At 36.2% G+C, this 24,549-nt stretch overlaps 1 protein-coding gene across 1 annotated transcript in view; it reads right to left on the reverse strand.

Annotated features, from left to right (window-relative positions):
* LOC118203870 (endothelin-converting enzyme homolog) overlaps positions 1 to 24,549 on the reverse strand; it is a 131,075-nt gene that overhangs the window by 35,809 nt on the left and 70,717 nt on the right. The window contains exons 11-13 of the mRNA XM_085821504.1: positions 15,531 to 15,629; positions 6,503 to 6,580; positions 6,322 to 6,422 (exon numbers count right to left, since the gene is read on the reverse strand). Coding sequence (XP_085677630.1) covers positions 6,322 to 6,422; positions 6,503 to 6,580; positions 15,531 to 15,629 — 278 coding nt within the window. The remainder of the gene's footprint in view (positions 1 to 6,321; positions 6,423 to 6,502; positions 6,581 to 15,530; positions 15,630 to 24,549) is intronic.

A 24,549-nucleotide genomic window follows, 5' to 3' on the forward strand; every position in this document is an offset into this window, starting at 1 on the left:
CACCACCTTTTCCTGTTACGGGCATTAGCATCACTGATGAGTGGCTTCTCAATTGCAGCACGGCCAGCAATTCCCTGTTTATGAAGCTCCCTTCTAATTGTTTTGGTACTCACAAGGTTCGGTAACACAACATTCATTTCAGCAGTAACTTTTGCAGCTGTGGTCTTCTTATTTTTCGTCACAATTGCCCTTAATGATCGTCTGTCGCAATCACCCAGGACACACTTTCGTCCGCGCTGTGATTTAGCAGATGATGTTTTTCCGCTTTTCAAATATGCGGAATAAATCTTCGATACAGTACCTCTTGAAACACTAAACACCTCGGCTACCTTGCTTACGGAAGCACCTACCATACGTGCTCCAACAATTTGCCCACGTTCGAAGTCTGTTAACTCTGACATAATGCAATGAAAACCTCACATAACAGTACTCCGACAACAACTGAACTGTTTAGCACATTTACGAAGTTGTATAGGTGGCGTCAGTATTCAAAAACGCCAGCGCCACCTACATATTTCATTAAAATCAATATTTCTTTTCAAACATGCATTTCACAAAGTGTTTCCATATTTTTGTCCATCCACTGTATCTTATAAACTTAAAAATTCTCATTAACGGATAACATGAAAAGTTCGTCATATTCGTCTTCGTTATATCTTTAGGTAGGCACATCATCGGATTCTGTTTCTTCTTCACCTGCACTATTACTCTGATACATAAATAAATAATCATGATCTCTTCGATCTAAATTGATAGATAATGACTTGATTTATGTAGGGTTTAATTTCATTCCATGCTTTTATTCTTCAGTCATATACTATTTCTAGATTGAAGTGACCCATTTGGCCTTCTTTAAAATCCATATATTCCACAGTCGTGAGTTTTCTTTGAATAGTTCTCAGACACACAGGATTGAAATAATACTGTTAATCGACCTGAAATAACTTCCATGCCTGTATTACACTTTCAACAATTTCTTCGTATTATTCGTTCCCGAACTAAAAGACTTTCTGCATTCTTTAAAACATTTCTTATCCTCAATTTCACACCATCTTTGTCCATTCATCCTTTCTTGCAGACATGAATGAAAACACTATTTGGTAAATCACATTTCGACATCATCTTTCTTTTAAAAACAACCATGGGTTTTAAATTTGTACCGTCCGCTAAGCACGGAAGCACTACGGTGAGGTGAGATATTTTGGGACCTGTTGTTTTTATGTGAACCATTTTTGTTCCTTTCACATGAATTATTTTATTTCCTCTCATACTGAACACTACGGGGTTTTATTCATATTTCCATTTTGTGATGGTAAATAACTTTTTACCATCACAAAATGGAAATATGTGAATGCCTTCATAGGTCAATAACATACTTCTGAAAACATCGATTTGTTGTCCAAATATTTCGGAAGTCTTTGCAGAACTTTTGTTTTTTCTCTTAGAACTTTTTTCGTGCCATAAACTTACATTATTCTGTGCCATAAATTGCCTACACCAACTCATAGTTGCTTTGGAATTTTCACATTCATTTTTGCGGATTTTAAGGCAAAACAAAAACTTACGCTGTTTCTTTTTACAATTAAACGGTATAATTCATAACATTGTTTCTCGAGCATTTTCTTGATTTTGTAGCGATCTTAAAATTGCGTTAAATGTTTCTTTTATTACCATTTTCTTACTTTTTTTTAATTAAAATCCTACTAAAATGAAAATTTTAAATAACCATGCAGTAAGCAAACCTAAATTCTCCTCTTTCATTTAAGGGATCAAATTTTATATTTCAACAATAATTATCTTTTTTTGTCTCGTTCGTTCTAAATGCTTCTTCTTTTCATTACATTCGTCTGTTTTATTCTCACATCACGATTAACTTCACCTACTTAGGATTTAAATAATCAATAAACAATCGCTCAAAATAGGAATTCCCAACCCTTTTCTGCATGGTTTTAAATGAATGTTTTTTTTTTCCTTCGACCCCCTTTCATTTTTCTCTATAAAAGGAAAACATGTATTATGATGACATGGAGCATAATGATAATACAAACAATTACGTATAAATAGCTTAAAGATAAAAACTAGACTAAGAATACGAAAAAAAATTGTGAAGTATGTTTATTATGTTTATATTTAGTTATTTTTTGTATTATTATAATTTTTGATTTTACAAATGTAAACAGGTTTTCAGAAATTAAATCACAGATTCTAATTGCACAGAAGTTCGATTATACTTATTGTGATACCTGCGCTTGATATACTGATGGAAATTTTGTTTAATATTACGTATAAAATTGCATAACTTAACTCTTAAATCACCTCGTTCAAAACTATTCAACTTGATTCTTGCTTACTTTAGTAAATTAGTTATTGACTTCACCATGTAACATAAAAGGTAGCCGATAACTTTTAATTTTGGATATTAGTCTCGGATGACATTTAAATTCCAAACTTGCCTAACCCAGATATTTTGAACCATTTTGCTGTGCTCCATTAGTTTTTGGTGTTCATAGCTTTTTTTTTTTCATTGCACTTATTGCTTAAAAAATATATTACTGATTTTTAAAAAATATAGTAAATACTTTTTGTATCCTTTTTGTCTTATATTTAGTATTTTATATCATTTCTTCCTTACTATATGATATAGCTTTATAGCACTAAACAATTATTTATCAATTTTATTGATACATATTTTGCAGTCAATGGGATCTTGATTATTCCGATCAGTTGTCGATGCATATTTGGCTATTGACCTCAGTCGACCCCTTGATCATTACTGACTCCATTAAAATATCATCGAGCCCGTTGGAAACCCCTAACCTAAAGTATGCAAGATGTTTGGAAAAAAATATTACGATCTTAATTTATTATTTTTGGTTTTAGACATGCATATCCAGTTAATTAATATGAAACAAAGTGAAAAAATGCTTTCACCGTGGCAGGGTTTAAAATATGTATATAAGATGAAACTTTTGAGTCTGATATACATGATGATGATGAAATCTGGATGTTTTATTTAAAAGGCAGTCGTCGCCTGTTAAACATTTCCTTAAGCATGGTATAATCGTCCACTAAATATGCATAGCTAAATCGGAGCGAGACGCGCCCTCGGTGTTCTGTAATAATTAGCTTAGTTTTCTGATATTCACAGATTAATTACCGATAGAAGAGAAACGGAGGCCAGCTTCTTAGTAGCACAGAGAAGTGTGAAAAGAGCGTAAGATACTGACGGTCACAGAACGTTTCGCAGATGTAGACATCGGTGCAATACATCTATGGTAAAAAAAAGGATTAGGAATGATTCCATAAAACACAAGAATGAATTTATTGGTCAACAGTTACCTTCGACATGCATCTGTTTCCCTATTTTCGAAATATGTCGTAAAACTTGTTCAAGATTCGGAGTAAGTTTTCTTTTAATAGAATAGAATTCAAATGGTGATCACAAAGTCGTATATGTTGAGTTTTGGGGTAAAAATCCAGGAACAATAAGAGAATTCTGAGCAGGTGCATTATGGTGATGCAAAATCTGCAAGTTAAATCGCTACATATCAAGTCATTTTATATAAATTGTTTTATGCAAACGCCGCAAAGCACACAAATAGTATTCTTTGTTAAAAGTTTGGCCAGAGTTGAAATTGACGATGCAGAAAACTTTGGCAGTCAAAAAAGTAATCAAAGGAAACAGTCAACATTTCCATGCTAATTGACTGACTGTTACCTAGGTTTTTATAATCTTTTGTTTCGCCCTTCCAATTTTAGTCACTTGATTATTCAACTGCTTTTTTGTTATCAAAAGAGTATGTATGTCCCATTTTCATCATTGATAATAATGCATTGAAGGTGGTTTAGATTACTTGAATCAAGTGGAAACTAAGAAGCAACACGTCTCCAAGAACTGCTTAACAGAATTTAAGTAATATAGTAGGAATGGCGAACTAGTCGATCGATAATAGCCGACAGGAGTCGATATCAACACATAAACGCAACTTAGTTGTAATTTATAGAAACAAACGGACGTGACTTCTTTAGTGTCAATGTACCATTGTGTTAGCATTTCTAGACAAATTTCAGTTTCCCTTAATATTAAATTAATGCTATGCAAGAAATGTAAGTACGTTCTTTCAATGCTTTTAATTAAAATTTTCTATTCGTAAACTTCTTTTACATTTTAACACTTATTAAAATAAGTAATAAACCAAAAAAAAAAAAAAATCGAAAACCACTTCCCCAAAGAACGGAAACTTGGTTATTCGTTCAGAACGATAAATAATTAATCTTGCAATGCCTGCGAAGCTATTACTAAAAAGGGTAATCCGGCGAAGCATTTTCTAACTTTATATAACAATATTAAACAGATTATCCACAAAACAGTGACCTGAAAAATACATCTAGGGCTTATTAGGTTTAATTAAGAAAGAGCTCAACAAAATGTTTGTAAAAAGTCTTTGCTGAAATTATTTACAGTGACTACTGCATCATTAAAAGCAAGCCATATTTTATAAAAAATGTGTAAACTATTTTCTGACTGAGAATTCATGAAAAAAGAACTCCCTGGGAAACGCAAGATTCACCTTTTAATGATGCAGCTCTTTTAAAACATTTCTCGCTAATTTGAATTTACCACTTTTAAAATTAGTTTCAGTAACAACAGTTAGATTAAGATCAATGGTGGGTCGCATAAATGGATTTATAACTCGATAACGAAATGAGACGAATCCCTAAGTTTTTACACTTACTACTGCATAATTTACCCGAAACATGTTAGCCAAATCTTCAGCAAAGGAATCTGAATCATTTTTTAAATTCACTTGAAAAATCTCTGTGTGAAAAAAAAAAACGTTGCAGAAATTTAAAATGAGAATGATGCTCTGGTGTCAGATTCCAGTCTGATTTTGAGAAAGTTATTGCCCAGTATCTGTCTTTTCCTCCTAAAAAGGATATAATTGCCACAAAATTTTCTGACACAGTTAATACTCGAGAAAAAAGCACGTTAGAAATTGAAGTTGTAATTCTACGAACTGATCTAACAAGCGAGAGGACGATTTTTGAAATCACATCAATCGAAAAATGTAAACAATTATGACCAAATGTAGTGAATACATCCACTCATGTTTTGGATCTATATACTACTTATGCAAATTTCTTTTTCTATACTTTATATTCAAGTTCACGAAGACTTAACATCGTTCTCTAATTACTGATTCTCATATTGAAGATTCAGTATCATTATCTTTGCCTGGATGCGCGCAAAATTTTGAACGCTAGGTTGGATACATGCAAACACGGACTTTCCATTAACAATAAGATTATAAAATAAAATTTAATCTGTATTTTTTGTGTGGCTACTTCTTAATTAATACATGTTATTAATTAATATATCGTATTGGTTTAATATACCCCTCTCCAGTACTGTTACTTATTAGTACACATGACACAAGTTTGAATGCGTTAAATATGAACAGATTTTTAAAGAAAAATGTTAAACATATACATGGAAGTTGGTTACCCCTATGATAAACGAATTTATTCATTAATATCCTTAACTGGTGAACGAAGTTTGCTACATGCGGTTTCTCTCACTTGTGTTGTCCTTTCAAACCTTTTAAATCATGGTTCATTTTAGAAGAGTTCTCTGCCTTTTTTAAACATCTTATACCGCTCGAAAACTTTCGTTTTTGAAGAAATATTGCAAAGGCTCAGTTACGTTCTTCCAACTCTCCAAAATCCTCAGAGTAGAAATTCTTTATTCATTCAAATTGAATTTATTTGCAAACGATAAAAGGAAATGAGAGATGAATTGTTACTCAGATGTCAATGAAAGTCGCAGTAACGTTTGAAAAATTTCTGCAAGCGATTTTTTGTACGTGCGTATTTTAAATGAATCATTCCCGATATCTTTTGATCATATGGTGTAAAAAATGTAAATCCGATTAAACTTATGTGCTTTTTCAAAATTAAACGCTGAACGCTGAACGCTTGTTACATTCCCTTCCCCCGAAATTATAAAATTCTCCTCGAATTTTTTTGAATTACGGAAAACAAATTTTAATGTAGGTAGTTCATTAAAACTGGGACGTAAAATGTTGGATATCTCTAGTTAGCTTTTGTATGGTTTTAGTCAGATATGCAGCAATCGGCAACCCGCAAAAGTTTTATTTTAGAAATCTAAAGTTATTATTGTCATTCAGAAATCTTTTCCTTTTTGTATTCATATAAATAAGATTATATTATGAGTAATTACATAAAGGACAGTTTAAACAAGCAAACAGGCACACGGAACACTCACATATGCACAGGGCACATTTTACATAAGCTTCTTACTTGTGCCTTTCATGTATTTTATGCAGTCCTTCCAGAGTTCTTTGCATTTTGAATGCATTGACGACTTTAAAATTCTTGAAATGATTTGTTCCAATTCCTATCTGTACAAAGAAAAATTGAGCTTTCTAAACAATAAAGAAATTACCGTAAAACTTAAATGAAATTTCCAGTGTAGACTTACGGGAGCATAGAATTCATTCAATGCCTTTTCATTCTCCATTTCTGCTTCGTATCCAATAGTGAATTTTTTCTTCAGCACCTAAATCGGAAAAGTGCACGTATTATGACACTATACTCATTAGTACTTTTCAAGGGTAAATTTACACCGCGTATTTAAATCGCTGGTACAGTTTTACAATGTTGGCATCTGTCCGTGGTGAGTGTGAAATGCAATCGCTGCTGAATATGCCGTTAGGAATCGAATTTTCAGCTACGAGATCATGCAAAAAGTTAGATTTTATTTTTATAGATTCTCCCAACTATAGTAATGAAACCGATTTTTAGTTCTTTACTATATTTTGTGATCAGAAAATTGTGAAATTTTGTGGCGGACTTAATGAAGGGATGAGAATGTCATTCAGTGAAAAAAAATTAGTTACGAATAGTGTCACCAGAGGACGTTTTACTTTTAAAATTTGTAGTAAAAATGTAAATTTTTGTTGACGTCATGCAGCAACTGTTATAAAAACCTAGAAATGCTGGACTATGTTGTAGAGACATTATGTTAATTAGAAAAGCCAGGGAGATGAAAAATGAGCAACCGCCTTCGCCGGGAACTGAACCACGGACCTGTGGAATACCGGCCCAGTGTGCTGATCACTAAACCACGAAGGCACGCTAAGAATGTGAGAGAAATATCTTATAATGTTTTCAAAGTGCTTGTTAGTAAAACTGTTTTGAAAAAACAGTAATTCCGCAGTAGCTGCTCTACGAAAATTTCGAACATTGAAGGGGATTCTAAGAGGTCCAATGAATGTTAAAAACCTTCTTAACCATTTAACTGTGGCACCCTCGTTTAAACATGCACACCGTTTTGTGTCGCCAGAATCGAGACATGACGAGTATATTCGTCAGTCACAGAGTAAGTTGCGCTGGTAAGATATTGGATGAAAAAGATGGGTTTATTTTATAAAATTGAAAATTTTATTACTAATATTTGCTTATTTGGTTAACATAAGCATATATTACATACATATTAAACTAAAAACGCAATAAATTAAATTAATATTATACATATAAAAGTAAGAATTTAAATTCCTTATTTTTCTGGTTACTGGTTTCGCTTGTAGGCAGCTTCTTTGAAATAGGGTTCTTTAATTATAGACACCCTGTATTTATAGATGTAAAAGCTTGTAAAAACCTTTGTCGTTTATCTTGTATAAATTAATTAATTGATTTGCGTGTGACCATAAGCTTGCATGGCTTGAAAATACTTGTGGATTGTGCCATTAGTCGCTCTTTTATTGTAGAAATTTTCAAATTATGACGGATGATACTATTTTGCGTAAGCCAAGGAGCGTTGATAAAAATTTTAAGAAATTTATTTTGTAAGACCTGAAGTTATTTTACTAATTTTTATTGAAGTCCTGATTCTAGATAATTGGATTTCGATGGTGTTTGAGTGAAAAATATAACTTAATGGCGTTGTTTCTAATATAGTCATGGATATATTGGAATTTTATAGTCACGGTGGATGACAGAGCTCCTGATATACCAAGGGGGTCAACGATCATTCCGCCCCCTTCGTATTCGGGCCCCCTTGATCAACCAAGGGAGTCATGTTTTTAAGAACCTGTAGCTGGTGATCATGTTTTTAAGAACCTGTAGCTATTTAGCAGTTCGGCCTCAAATAGAAAATGCATAGAGGAGAGCAGGGCAAAGAACACACTTGTACAATATAACCTCGATTTTGATGGAGAGCTGGCTGGGGCATCCAAGAAAAGAGAACGTATTGCAAATAGTATAATTAAATTTTTCATGAACTTTCTCCGAATGATTTTTGAAAGTGAGCTTTCTGACGAGATTTACTCCAAGACAGGTAAGTGTTTCTAGTCCATTCTCATGGTTCGCCAAACACAAGGAGGGCATCCATAGCTTTATTGGAATTTCCTTTACGGATGATATTTGCGGCAAATATTTGCGTGTTGACAGCAATGCGCCATTTGGTATACCAGTCTTCAAGAGTAAGAAGTAGGCTTTGAAGGAGGGTTCTAACGTATCTGTAGTCGGCTGCTTGAGTCAAGATGGCAGTATCGTTCGCAAAAAGAGCGAGCTGAATCCTGGGATCCTGAAGGATGTCATGAGTGTAGAGATTGAAAAGGATGGGCCCACGCATACTTCCCTCTAGAACACCAGCTAGCCATTCAGTAAGTAGAAGCTACCAGATTAGGAATGCAAAAAGCAGATGATGCTTGGACACCGTACTTTTCTACAAACGATTCTTTTGATTACAATTATAGCATTTATTAATGATTATAAACTTTATCATCAGTTTTAAATTATAATTTCCTACCCAAAAATGAGCTAACAATGCCAAAAATTACCTTTCACTGTATTTGAAGAACTGACATGTGACCACGCGACTCAAATACCTTCTTTTTGAAGACGGAGTATGCATACTTTCCAATTAAGTACTTTTTTTAATGCAGATGTTTATTTTAAGCTCATCCCGAAATAACTGTCAACATTACCTTCTTTTCTTAAATGAAAGAATTAGAATGAGAAAAATGATATTTCAGTTTATTAAGGAGACTAAACACTGAAAATGTACTGCATTGTAGAAAGCACTTTATTTTTCATTATTTTTGCATCGTATCGTATGCACTTAATGTAAATAAATTTATTAAATAGAAAGTTTGAAAATAGAAATATAGAAACTGTGATAATAACATAAAAAGTATTTTGCGTTTTTTCTTTTGTTTGCACATGTATTGTTTTAATAAATTAACTTCGACATTTCGTGAGAAAATTCATTCATGAGATTTCACACACATGATCATGATTTTCAGTTTAAATTACACAGCTCAACGAAATATAGATCTAAAAGAATTTGAATCATCAAGTTCATATTTAATGAATATAAAATTTCACCGAATTTGTTAATTGCGTGTTTTTATAGTAAAGTCGCTATATAGTTAAATACTCGTTTTTAGTCCAAAGGGGCAATTTCCCTGAAGGACTGTTAATTTCGTTTTGGCATTTTGGGTTGAAAACTATAAACGGTGAATCACTTTTCAAATTGTTGCCACCAAATATTATCGCCCTGTATTACATTTAAAGAAATGAAATAATGAAGAATCTGCAGGAATGTATGCATGTTTCTCGCATTGTGATAAAACAACGGTACCTAGAGCCATCAAAATTCGAGTAACGTAATCTTCCAAAGAATATGGGCATGTGGGAGCCCTAATTTGAATTTGAAATTTGTTTTATTATCGATTTCATATTTTGTAAAACTTCAACGAGTTTTCGATTAAAAAACTAAACGATTTCAAAGTGATAAATGGCAACACTCTACGGAAAAAAACATTTTTATCTTCAGCGCGCAAGACTCTGTATCGGAAATTCTAAAGATATGCCCATTTTAAAATTATTTTGCGATATTGCTGTTGAACTGAATGTTATGGTTTGAGTACGTAGAACATGATATTTAATAAATAAAACTAACACACAAAACGTTAAAAAAACGCCCCTTTAGACGTAATTTAAAATCTTAAACCTTTCAAATTTTTTTGCACATTATTTTAGACTTTCTACGCATAATTTTTGAATGCATGAATTTATTTATGGCGCATTATTATTTAAAAGCACACTTATGATGCTTATGCACTGTTTAGATTTGTGAATAACGTTTATCCTAAGATGATTTTTTATTATTGTAGAATCATTAGGTTAAATCAGCGGAATGCCCTGGCCGGGATTCGAAATCTGGACCTCCCAGATACGCGTTGAGCGTGCTCCCAGTTACACCACCAAGCATACGGAAAAGAGGGAGAAAATACTTGTATACATCGCATTTTAAAGGGCGACTGGGGATTAGAATACTGAATCGTCAAATCCTAGTGGCGACGAATTATCATCCACCATTTGTCAGTTGAGGCCCCCTTGTACAGTCTTAGAATTTTTGATATCAGGAAATTGAAGAAATTAAGATTTCCGTCGCCGGAATTCGAACTCCGGATAAGCATGGAGGGTGCTTTCAGTTACACCACGAAGGCATGTGGAAAGAAGCCAGAAAATACTTTATGCAGTATGTGGTTTTCGATGTTTATACGTTGTTCTTCCTTCTATGGCCAAAGAATTGAAATCTCACAATAGATTTGTGTACACACACAAATAAATAAATTAATTAATTCAAAATTAAAAACTTTTTCTTGTTTTTTTTTATTACAGCTAAGCCTGTATGCTTATTAAATATTTTTAATTACTGTATTTCTGTCAGATTACTTAAAACTATTCTTGTTGTACCTCGAAATAATGCCCTTAACTATTTTATTCCTATAATTTTTGTCTAAGTCACTTGTAACACCTCCTAGACATTGCTCTCAGTTTTGCAAATTTACGAAAGTCATTTGCATTTCTCTTAATATTTTTTTAATTTGACATAAGTAAACATATTTTTTTACCTGAAAAAATCGTTCCTGAAATTTTTAACGTCATTATGCGCTTACTTGCTAATTTTTTCTTCCTCATTTTCCTAAAGATACGTAATTTTTTACAACAAGTTCAGCATAATATTTTTTCCTTCACTTTAAGTTGACTGTAACAACGTACTTAATTTCTTTCTCTCTCCTTCCCTTTTTTTTTGTACAATTTTCACATGATCCGTTTATTTACATGTGTTCATTGGACGTATACTGGTTTGCGCAGTCTATCTGATTCGTATTCTGCAGTTTTTTTTTTTTTTTTGAAAAATATGAAGCCAAATTTAGCAAAAGCTCGTTTCTTTATTTCTCAAACGTGTCTCCTGCTTTATCTTACCCTTTTCAGTATACAGTTTAATGAATCACCAGAACTTCTATATTGTATTCAGCTGAATACAATACACATAACTTACTTCTTCTCGGAAATTACTTTCTCATGATGGTGATGGATGATGTAAAGTGGGAACAGAATCAGCTTTCAGTGACCTTTTAACGTTAAGTCACGCAATTTGCTTTTAAATCCCGTATGTAATGATTTGTAAATACAAAGAGAACATATTCTCGAATTTTTAGTACTGAAATTATCTACTCTTTTGCAGCGCAAATACTTGGAAAACGATTATACGTCACTAGCAGAATGTTACAGAACTATTTACCATTTTCCACACGGTATAGTAAGAAACTGAGCTTGCTACCGCAAATCAATTAAATTATCCGCAAATCAAATAAATTAACCTACCGCGCTTGCTACTACCGCAAATCAAATAAATTAAATTATGGAGGCAATGGGTCTTCGATATTTACACCTTATTCTTCCTTCTACAATCTTTTGCAAAAAAAAATCGAAGCACCATGAAGGAAGTGGTTGTTTTTGATGAAAGTGAATATGTGTATAACTCATACACAGATAATAAAATAATTAAAAATCAAGGTCATAGTACCTGTTCAGGGCTCAAAAATCACCCACTGAGTGTTCAAATTAGTAGCTGGGCGAACCGCCCCTGGCAACAATGCATGCTTGAATTCGTCGAGGCAAGGAGTGGTAGAGGTTCCTAATGTCATCCTGCGACACATTCTGCCAGGCATTCATAAGTTGTCGCCCCAGATCTGACTTATTTTGTGGTGCCCGAATCCGGTGGCCTACCATGTTCCAGACATGCTCGATTGGTAAAAGGTCGGGTAACCTTTTTGGCTAAGGAAGAGTGTTAGCCGCACGGAGACAGTCCAGAGATATGCACGCGGTATGTGGTATGGCATTATCTTGTTGGAAAATGACCCAAGGATGACGTGCCATGAAGGGCAATGCTACCGGCCGCAGGATGGTATCAACATATCGTTGAGCTGTTAAAGATGTACGTAGGATGACTAAAGATGCCCTGCTGTCATAACAAATAGCGCCCCACACCATCACACCAGGGGTTATGGCTTTATGCCTTTGTAAAGAAAAGGCTAATGGGGATCGCTGACACCGTCTGCTCAAGATACGAACACGGTGGTCATCTGCTTCAAGAGTGAAGCGGGATTGATCGCTGAACACTATGCGATGCCAGTCTGATGGCAGCCATGATGATCGGCTGCAACACCACTCCAGACGACTCCGCCGATGTTGTGCGGTCAAAGGCAAGCGTCTTAAAGGCCTCTGTGAGCGTAACCCGGCCTTAGACAAACGGCGGGATATGGTGGACGGTACGGGAGATATAGACGTGGCTGTAATGCGTTGAATAGTCGACAATGATACCGTTGGGGCGGTTCGAGCCTGGCGAACAATCATCCTATCTTGCTTCGTATTTGTGATCTTTGGCCTCCCAGAGCCTTCATTTCGTCGGCAATTTCCTTGTAGCAAACATTGCTGCCAACATCTTTGCACAACAGTGTCTGTACGCTACATGTGGCGGTCTATTGCTTGGTATGACCACCCAGCTTCACGCAACCTTAGAACGTTCGAAGGCGTTCAGTTGTCTGTAAGGTCTTCGATATCGTTGTAATGACATCTTTAGTTGCTTCTTTACGGAATTACAATGGCACAGCAACAACAACAACAACAACAAAAAAAAAAAAAACATTTTCTGCCTTAGCTACTGACTTTATACTTTACGAATTGCGCACTAGAAATGCGCTCTATGATCGCAATTCCTGTTCATTTGCCTTGAAACTTTGTTCATTTGCATATTCGATCAAGATGTTTTTGCATACCAAATTTCTTCACGATCGCAAAAGTCCTTCTTGGTGCTTCGATGTTTTTGAAAAAGAGTGTATATACGAAAAATTGAACTGTCGTAATAGATTTGCGTATACACACTCGCACAAAAATAAAAAAATTAAATAATTCAAAATAAAAATAAATAAATAAACTTTTACTTATTTTTAATTCCAGTTAAGCTTACGTGCATATTAAATATTTTTAATTACCACTGTCAGTTTGCTTCTTAAAAATACTTTTCTTGTAGCACTAACGACTCACGTCACAAGCGCACGCGGCTTAACTTTCTCCTTAAACTGCGCATCACCCGTGGGCCATCCTTTTACATTGACAAACATTCATACCTTCTCTGCGATGCGAACCGAGTCCATCGGTACGGCAGTCAGCGTCTCTAATCGCTATACCATCTAGGCAGATGGCTTTTGTTCATTACATATTTTATAAACGAATTTGCTTCAGTAGAACCCATTTTATCTGAACCATCTGGAGCTGAACGGTTTCGAAAAACTTGTATTCAGGTAACATACAATCAAGCTTGCTGACGAAAGGAATTAAAAAGCTGCAAGCATAATTTTTATCAATAATAAAATAATTTTTAATATGTTTCGAATGAAATGAACTTTAGAATCCCTACTATTGACTTATATTTTTATTTAAATCACAGTCGAAAGCAATATGCCTGTATAATTATATGAAAGGGTTGGAAGGGGGAAAAGTTTTTATAGCAAGACTGAAACTAGCTTAATGCGGCGATTCTCCTTTTCCGATTTTTAATTGGGCGTTTGAGGGGGCGTTTTCATTATTCGTCAGAGAATCGTAAAAAGTCTCTTGAGAAGTCTGGTAAGATTTTATAGAATTGTTTTAGTTTTAATGAAAATTTTGATGTTTTTGTTTTTAGTAATACATTCATTTTCAGTGAAATCTTTCACCACAACTCAAATTTTAATTGAAATAATTCACCAATGAATAACCTGTGCCCTTTAAAACTCATCTCAGAGGCAGAGATTTCCCAGCGAATTACTTTTGCAAGCAGATTTAATGCGAAAATTTGTTTACGTTATAAATACATATTTGCATTTTATTATTTTAGATTATGACAAAGTGCGTGATGAAAAATAGGATTAGCTTCTGGGCTTACCACTTCAGCCATAGTTAATTTTATAGTTCCGGTTTAGCTGGCTTTTACGGGATTGTGAATCAAATCAGCGGAAAAGTTACAATATCATCCTGTCGTAAAACCTTGAGTTTGATACCCTTTCTTATAACAGATTTTTGTTTTGATAATTGTCAAAGTACAAGGTGAATTAGAAATATGGCTACATATTTCATCGCATTCTTTTAACAATATTATGGCTAGGAAAAATGAGATAACGCCACTGGTAAATCATATCTTTAAACTGAAAAATAATATACAATAGCAGCAATTAGGCTAGCTTAGTTATTTCAAAAGGTCTGGCCATTTTGACCATTTCATAATAATTATCCATATTGCCGCATCCAGTGCTACAGCAAGTGCTTTCAGGAAGCTTCCTTTTCGGGTTTTTTGCTGTAGGAACCAGTCGACGGCAACAGGTCCAGGCCATGGCCAACGCTTGTGCCTGTATCGCTAGGAGTTGTTAAATGTTAAACATCGGCCCCTTTTGAGAGAAAACAACCACCGAAGGCAGTCTGAGCGCTTCCCAGCCCTCTTTCCCTGCCAGCAACCTCTCGAGAGAACTTTCCGCTCGCCGTGTATTTAGAGTGGGGTCTTGATGCACTATAAGCTTACGAACATGCATGCCTTCTAGGAGATTCGAACCTGGGTTCATAAGTAAGGTATTCAGCGTCACTAACCGCTGCACAGGAGGAGCGTCATTCGACGGCCACATTACTACAATAAAATCACATCGCCAGGCTCAGAGATTCCCGATCATTTTGCCTAGCTGCAGCTGTAATTAGCTCCTGCGTGTTCATTATCATCTTAGCTAATACGCTCGGGGACGTGACTTTTATTTTGAAAGGAAAATATGAAATTTTAAATTTAATATACTGTTCATCATTTCTCTGTGGAATGCAACCATATACTTTATTTACCAGATTGCAAAATAACCTTTTCTTTTTAAATTTTTCTGTAGTTCAAAAATATTCTTCGGCTTGAAAGCTGAATTATTAATACGGTTGATACGATAAACACTTTTTTTTAAATTTTTTTATTTTCGCTTTCGATTTCCTGTTGTCAGATTACTATCAGCGGCGGGTTATGATTGAATCAATGCGGTAATTAAATTTTGTAGCCATATTTCATTACAGCTTTACGTTTAGCTGTAAAAATTCTCCATGTCAATATCTTAAGATGGGTACATGTTAAATAATTGCTTAGTGCATACTTTTTTGATAGCTCTTTCTTTCGTTTTTCCATCCATCCATTGAGACTTTTCAATCTTTTCTATCAAAGAATTTTTTAAATCTTCAACCATTTCCTCTACCTGAAATATTTAAGTATGAATTAAATTATCTGTTAGAATCAGCATTTGAATTTAATGCGATCATAGTATACTCAAACATTCATACATATCGTCTCCGGACCAGTCTTTTACTTTAAAACAGGTACTTCAAGGCTGTTGCCAACCCTCCCCACCTGCGATTGTAATTTCATCACCGAGAAGCACTTATTTTTTCCACCTCACTTTAGAATGCAGTTCGGAAGGGGCGGTAAATATTTGAATTATAATTTAAGATTTTTCCAATTGAATTCAAATTTTAATGTACTAAAAAAGAGAGAAATATTTCATTTATCTTTAGGTTGTTTCCTTTTGTCTTTTCTATTCTGAATGGATGTGGATTCCACTTCCTTATAGAATAAGAAAATCAGAAACCCAATAGCATTTTAAACCTTCTCAGTTTGCAACGACAAATTTGTTTCTGAGCTTACTCGATGAGTGTCATAATTAACGAATTACACGAAAAGACAACGTTTCGAAGAACAGAATTAACTTTTTTTCCCCCTTCAAAAAGGAACTCGCACTTTAGAACGCTTAGGTTACTGACTAGAGTGCATACGGGAAAGGAAAGCATGAAGAAATTGAAGTGATGGCTTTGTCTAATATCTGGTTGACATTTTTCGTGGGAATCAGCTGTGGAAACAGAATGGTTTTGGAAACCAATTAGTGAAAATTTACTAAAAAATGGTAACTGAATAACTGTGCAATTTGAAAATGGCGTAGTAATTGATGTTTTGTCCTTGGGAAAAAATACAGAACGGAGAGTAAAATGGACTGTGTTACGTGTATGAGTAATTAAAATATTTTTGGTACTTTAGTATGTGACACGGTAAGTGCGAAGACATATTAATAGTGTCATTTTAAAGCGACAGACAGCGAACAGATGAACGAATTCTATTCCGACGGTTAAGTACAATAAGAGCTATATAAAAGTTTATGTAGGTACAGAAATTTCCAAACAATCAGAGAAAATGTCAGTTTTTATTTTAAAATAAAAATTGCATTTCTGATAAGGTTCTTGTTATTTTTATTTTTCAAGTTTAAGCTTTAAATGTGTACTTCCTGTCAACGAATGGTTTGTTAGAAGTAGCATAGAATCACACTGGCATACTGCTCATAGTACCCAATATCACTTAAAGCACTGAATTTCCTTCTTAGGCCACTGTAAATTAAACTTCTATAACAATCTCCTACATACAGATCTCGTTTTTTCAGAGCTTACACAAGGATAAGTAAGTAAGCTTACAAGAAAATGTTTCCTATTAGTGCAGCGTAAGAATGGTGTGTGTTGAGAAATGACCAAAACAATAATGCTCAACAGCGCTATAATTCGATAATTATGAAATGCTTGTTTGGCAACGTCAGCTGAGTTTTATTAGAACATTTTCGGATAAAAAATGGATGCGTTTCGAATTCTTTTGATTCTAACTTTATATTTCTGTAAACATTTTATAGCTGTAAATAAAGTATTTATTTGTCTTAATACTAATGCAAATTTATTTTGATGCGCATGTTTGAATTATTTCTAACATGCGGTTGAAATAGAATGCATTGGACACAGCCTTGATGTAGGCAACTCATTAAACAAGATGGTGTGAAGACCTATGATTGGAAACGTACGAGGGGGAGTCAAATGAAAACCATAATTATTTTTTTAAATATTATTTATTGGTCACACAGGGTACAGAAGTAAATCACTTTTCAACATAGTCCCCTCCTCGTTCAATGCAAGTCCGCCAGCGCTTCGGAAGAGCCTGAATGCCTGCAGAAAAAAGTCTTTTGGGCGACGGCGCAACCACTCGTGCACCGCGTTGCGTACCTCTTCATCGGAGTGGAACTTCCTGCCCCCCCCATTGCTTCTTTGAGCAGACCAAACAGATGGAAATCGCTCGGTGCGAAGTCTGGCGAGTAAGGGGAATGTGGGAGGTATTCAAATTTCAGGTCTGTGATGGTCGCAACCGTTGCACGCGCCATATGGGGCCATGCATTGTCGTGTTGCAGCAGCACACCGGCTGACAGCAATCCAGGTTGTTTCGTTTTGATGGCAGGCCGGAGATGATTTTTTAGGAGGTCCGAGTACGTAGCACTCGTCACAGAGGTTCCTCGTGGCGTGTAGTGTTCCAAGATCATGCCCTTTTCGTCCCAAAAGAGGGTCAGCATAACCTTCCCTGCAGACGGCTGTGTCCGAAACTTTTTGGGTTTCGGTGATGAGGAGTGGCGCCACTCCTTGCTCGCTCGCTTTGTTTCAGACTGATGGTAATGCACCCATGTTTCGTCACCAGTGACGATTCGTGACAGGAGGGCATTACCGTCACGTTCAGCACGCCACAAAAGGTCTTCGCACGCATCAACACGTCGCTGTTTCAGTTCAGGCGTCAGTTGTCGGGGCACCCATCTTGCAGACACCTTATGAAACTGGAGAACATCATGCACAATATGATGTGCCGATCCATGACTCATGTGTACACATGCTGCAATTTTGTCTATTGTCACACGGCGGTTTTCCAAAACGATGGCTTCAACGGCTGAAATGGTCTCTGGAGTCACTACGCGCCGAGCCTGGCCGGGGCGTGCAGCATCGGCCACGGACGTAACACTATTTGCAAATTTCCGGCACCATTCATAGATTTGTGCCTGTAACAAACACGCATCTCCATACTGAACTTTCATTCGCCTAAAAATGTCAATCGGTTTCCCACCTTCACTTCGCAAAAACCGAATCACAGAACGCTGCTCCTCGCTGGAGCATGTGGCTAGTGGGGCTGCCATTTTGGAACTGTTGTTGCGCCGGTTTTTGTGCATCTGCCGGCTGCTGCCACCTAGGAGACATCCGGCATACTATCGCAAACAGGCATGCCAACTTACAGCTTACTGGCGCCATATGCGGATTTTTATTTCTACTTTTATGGTTTTCAGTTGACTCCCCTACGTAGAACAGCATATTTTCAAGAAATTTCTTCTGATTTAAGGCGTAAAAGGGAGTATAATTTACAGAGCATTTGAAGCACCTGTTCAGAAGCCCTTTAGCGGGAATAAAAAAATTTTTGAAAGGTTCAAACGGCAGAAGATGGCCTTAGATAAAGACGACCTCGGCCGAGATGGCCCAGAACCCTCTGCAGTCGTTTTCTTTGAACACTAGCACCTGGAAAGCCTAATCCTTGGAAACTATCAGAGAATGTACCGCCAAATGCATATTTCTCTCTCTCTCTTTTCCTTTATGCCAGTTTCGTCACATACTTGCTCAGATGTTTATGCAGAATTTATTGGTAAGTGGCGTGCTTTATATTGGGAGGAAGAAGCTTAATCGCATGCTTTGACGTAAACTGTAGACTTGTCTTGCCTTGTAATCCGTTATTAGATTAAGCCGGTTTGCTGAGTGATTTGAATTTAGAACAGGTTACCCGAACCAAATGTTATATATAGTTCTGAGTACTAGTATTATAGCCAGTTAAAGAGGCCCACCAGCGGCCGAGCGGTAAAGTCGCTGAACACTGGTAGTTCGGTCTGAGGTTCGAATCCTGCGAACGGGCTGGCTGCATGGGTGTTTTCGTGGTTTTCACCATGTGTAACGTGTATACGAGCCAGTTTCCCTTAGAAAGTCCTACACGAAGGCACCCCTCCCCTTAGGCAGATAGCCTAGTGTGCTTTGCCATAATTAAAAATGCACTACATGCACTATAGCCAGTTAAATTTTTATACGTTCCAGACAGTTGCTGAAAGTGAAGAGACTTAGATATTATGTTTGTATTATTTTAACTCACAAATAGTGGGGAAAATAAAATTAATATTTTACATCATTGTGCGTGTTGCTCCCACAGTCAATTCAGGCTAAGAATCATAACGCGCCACCACAGTTTAGGTAATATTTGAAGATGAGTATGTGGTACAGGTATTCAGTTAGCTAGAAAGTCCCCAACTCTAATCGTTATATAATCATTATTTTAAATTAATTCTAAAAATTTAATGCATATTCAATAGCGAGTAACTATGGCCTTCGACCGGCAAAGAATAATATAAATTTGGAACTTTCGGAAAGCCAGATTGTTTTGGATTGTAGTGTCACCTTGGACGAAATGTGCGTCATTCCATCCTGGAACCGAAACATGCATTAAAGCAGCCGAGCTTTCGGATTCACCACCTCCTAAACATTTTGAGCAAGTGAGTGTATAGGCAAAGTTATGACCAATATTTTTTAGAATAAAAGTGACAACATTCATTTGGGACAAAAGTGACAACATTTCGTTATGTGATGTCACAATTAATAATGATTACTATTTCCAGGTTTCCAAAGAGGTGTATAATGTTCAAAGGAAAACGCCTTAGTGTGGTAATTATAATTAAAGCGTTCTGTTCCTCCAAGACAATGATGCCTTTATATTGTCCGTCACTCGCTTTACATCTTACGCGAATGGGCTTCGAAATAATTGCCTCCTACCCTTTACAATTCGAATGTAGTTTCAAAAAATTTTTATCTGTTTGCACACTTAAAACAGTTTTTCAAAGGCAAGCAGTTCAACAATCGCGATGAAGTGAAACAAATACTGTCTAACCACACTACCGAGAGCAGTTTGGCCGAGAGCCAAGATGGGTCAGTTTAATTGAAAGGATGTGGGTAAAAAAACGTGGGTATTTTTCCCTCTCGGAGGTCGTAGCGGTTGTAACAGCTTTAATATTGTTATTAATCTCTCGTGCATTTGAAATAGATGAATAATAAATAATGTACAGGTTACTGGCAACATTGAAACGCAGGCTTGAGAGCCGAATGCATTTTCTCGCACAAAGCATGTAATTATTTTTTTTAAATACGTTTTTATACCTTTTCTTCTCGTGTTTGTATATCGCCATTTTTTGAGTGTAAAATAAAAGTTACTGCTGTGTTCCATCATTGAAGTTTACTTCAAATTATTTAAGAAGTATCACAGGGTGTGGGTGAAAAGCGCGGGTATTTTTTCCTCTCGGAGGTCGGGGTCGTTTAGTGCTTTTTCTTACAATCGTTGATCACCGCTGTTACTTGTAGGGTTTATATTTATTTTAACTAACATTTATTTTAAGTTTAAACTATCTTTCCTGTCCAGCCTTACTTTCCCCTGGAACTGCCAATGCCAGAATATGTAAATTTGAGTAGAACGCGCAAGGATTCAAATTATCAGCGGAAGTATTCTGATTTAAATAGGAAGGAAACAAGTTCGGTGTGAGATTTTCTTACTTAGCGAGCGCGGAGGTAGTTAGCGAGAATTGAAGAACCCCGCGTTGCGGCCTATGTGCTTGGCGGGAAGTAGTGGAAATCGTTCCAGTGAGCTTCAAGTCTGCTGAATTAGCAGCGGTATTGTAAAACGCGGTGAGTTAGTTATTTTAGAGAGCCTCGTAGTTAGAATCTTGTCTTTAGTTTCTTTTCAGGTTATTATTTTTATTTGACTGCCGAGTTGGCACCGTCTGTAAGCGTCAAGAGAACGCAATTGTAATTTATTACGTTGAATAAAAAGGGACTTAAACCCTTCACAAGGCTCTATCTTTTATACAAGTTTTCACAGTCACCTCTTGGTTGCGTGCAAGTTGGAGACGCGCAACGTTGTATTGGCGCCCGAACACTTATCGAACTGAAATGGCCGAAAACTGGATGGAAGCCGCTGGACAACACCAAGAAATGACAACTCAGTTAGAAGGATTTGGATACCTGGCCCAGACTTTGAGAGCATCAATCAAGCCAAACGTCTATTTCGATGGAAAAAATTCGGTGGCGGTATTTCTCGAAGGTCTAGAAAACCACTTTCAGCTCTACCCTGTGCCTGAAAGACAAAAAGTTGCCATCGCCACATCAGCACTAAGAGGACAGGCCGCGCTATGGTGGAAAAATATAGGCAAATTTCTTCTAGGTGAATTTGGAAGCCCGACGTATACATTTGAAAATTTCAAAAAATCGTTAGTAAAGGCCTTCCCCATAGTGAAAGATCGCGCACGGCTGGAAGCCGAACTATATAGTTTCTATCAACGGGATACAGCAGAATTGACGGACTTTATTTTACGAAAAATCAAGCTAACGGATATGCTGTATGGGAAAAAACCCGATGCGGAGATAATTGAAATAATATTACCAAGATTGTTACCCGCTGTCCAAGACTACTTTGAAATTAGAAACCCAACCACATTGCAGGAACTTTTCGAATTGGCGGTGAAGTTTCAAAATCGCAGAATAGCGGAAAGAGCGAGAGGGGAAACATATTCTCAAAGTACCCGAAGGAAGGAGGAAACCAGAAATGGAAATCGCTCGTATGGGGGAAAGAACTATCAAGCTAACGCATCGAAACTCGAAGGTCAAGGCCCAAAAAGAAAATTTGAAAATAAACATCCGCGTACCCAGAAGACACAGATTGAAAGGAAAGCTTTAAACGACTAGAGGGGCCTGTGAAAGGGAGGGTCCAGACCCCGGAAGTTTTAAAAAAACCCTCAAATAGACATTTAAACACGGTCATCGTAAAAAACTCACAGCTACCAATTATACAAGTCCTGGTTGGCGATGTACCAGTAGAAGCCCTCATCGATACAGGAGCAGAAGGAAATTTTATGAGTGAAAAGTTCTTCAAAAAGAATTTTTATAGGATACGACTATGTAAACCCAGAAATACGGAAATTATAGCGGCGCAAGGAAAAACATGTCACTGCATCGGGAAATTATCATTAAACTTACAGGTAAAAGAGGAAAATCTCAAAGTATTAATTTTTGTGGTGAAAGACCTACAACACTCTCTTATTTTAGGTATGGACTTTTTAAGGGCCGCGAGGGCCAAATTAAATTTTCAAGATAGTTCCGTGGTGTTGGAGATGGACGAGAGGGTGGTGGAACCTGTGGAGACACCTGAATTGGACCTTAGCCATCTGAATGACCAGGAAAGTAAAGCAATACAGCAAGTGGTGAGTAATTTTTCTCATTTGTTTTCAGAAAAACCAGGAAACTGCCAAATCGTGACTCACAAGATTCAATTAAATGCCGAAAAACATTGTAGGACTAAACCGTATCGTTATGATAAACAAAAAGACCTAATCATCGAAGAACATATTCAGGAGATGTTAAAGAATAAAATAATAACGCCCATAAATAGTGAGTACGCGAGTCCAGTCGTACTATGTAGGAAAAAGAACGAGTTTCCTCCTTCGGATAAAAGGGCTTGGAGGTTTGCTATTGATTACAGAAAACTAAATAGTATTACTAAATTTCCAGTTTACCCTTTGCCGGTTATAGACGAGATCATTAGACAGATCAAATCGACAAGATATATGTCTACTTTGGACTTAACGTCTGGCTACTATCAAATAGCTATTAGACCCGAAGATATACATAAAACCGCGTTTATAACAAAATCGGTCACTTATGCATTTTTACGCATGGTCTTTGGGTTGTGTGGGGCCCCATCAACATTCCAGAGAGCTATGGACATTGTTCTAAAGCCTGTCCTAGGAAAATCAACTTTAATTTATCTAGATGATATAATTATAACGAGTAGTACGTTGGAACAACACATTAATGACCTCGAACAAGTTTTTAAATTATTAAAAGAGGCCGGTCTTACAATTAACGCCTCAAAATGCAAGTTCGCTACTAAAGAACTTAAATATCTCGGTTATAAAATTTCGCAAAAGGGTATTGAAACGCAAGATTCAAAAATAAAAGCTATTAAGAATTTCCCACCGCCCAATACCGCCAAGAAACTTTCATCTTTCCTTGGGTTATGTTCTTACTATCGATCTTTCATAAAAGATTTCGCTAATATTGTTGAATTACTCTTAGTAATCAAAAGAAAAAAGAGTAAATTTACGTGGACAGCGGAAGCTAACACATCTTTTGAAAGATTAAAAGAAGCCCCTGTTTATTAATGCCCCTGTTTTAAAATTCCCTGAGGGGGACGAAAACCTGGAAATTGCAGCAGATGCGTCAGACTATGCGGTGGGGGCGGTTCTTATGTAAAATAACCATCCGCTGGCATTTTTTAGTAAAACATTGAATCAGACACAAAGGAATTATACAGCTACAGAAAGAGAAACATTAGCCGTATTAATGGCTGTACACAAATTTCGAGTTTATTTCGGCAAATCGCCAGTAACAGTCTTTTCGGATCATGCGGCTGTTGGTAGACTTTACTCGGGAAAAAACCTAACGCCCAGGTTAATAAGATGGGCTTTAAAACTCCAAGAATATAATATCACAATAAAATATAAACCGGGTAAGGAAAACAATGTAGCTGACGCACTTTCTCGTATAAAACTGGACGACGAAGGAAATGAACTTAAATGCGCTGTGTTGACTTCAAAAATTTTAGATTCTAGAGATACGGTCATTACTGAACTGAAAGCTGATCCTGAATTTGGAAATATCTATGCTTATTTGAAAGACCCCGAAAGCTTCGAGCACACAGATATCGATGCGATAAGAAATAGAGCAAAAAACTATGAAATAATAGATAATTTATTATTTTATACGAAAACAACAAACGAAAATCTTGAGTATAAGCCAGTCATCCCAGCCTCGCTTCGATTAAGCATTTTGAAGGAGTTGCACGAAGAAAAAACAGCGGGCCACCTCGGGGTCAGAAAGACTATAAAAAGGGTACGCGAGGCGGTATATTTCCCGCAATTATACAAAATAGTAACGGCGTATGTCAGATCCTGCAATCAATGTCAGTTAATAAATGATATTAATTACAGCCCGGCCGGGTACTTAAATAGCATTCGCGCTACATTTCCGAATGAAATTTTAGGCATAGATCTTCTTGGTCCCTTACCCCAGAGCGAGTTAAATAAAAATCGTTTTCTTTTAGTAATAGTAAATCATTTTTCAAAATGGATAGAAATTGATCCACTTAAACGCGCGTCAGCCAAAACAGTCGCAGATGCATTCTTACACAGATACATT

Source organism: Stegodyphus dumicola, chromosome 8, assembly GCF_044657685.1.
Source record: "Stegodyphus dumicola isolate Sdum_Otavi_A_Nest chromosome 8, ASM4465768v1".
Classification (NCBI taxonomy): domain Eukaryota; kingdom Metazoa; phylum Arthropoda; class Arachnida; order Araneae; family Eresidae; genus Stegodyphus; species Stegodyphus dumicola.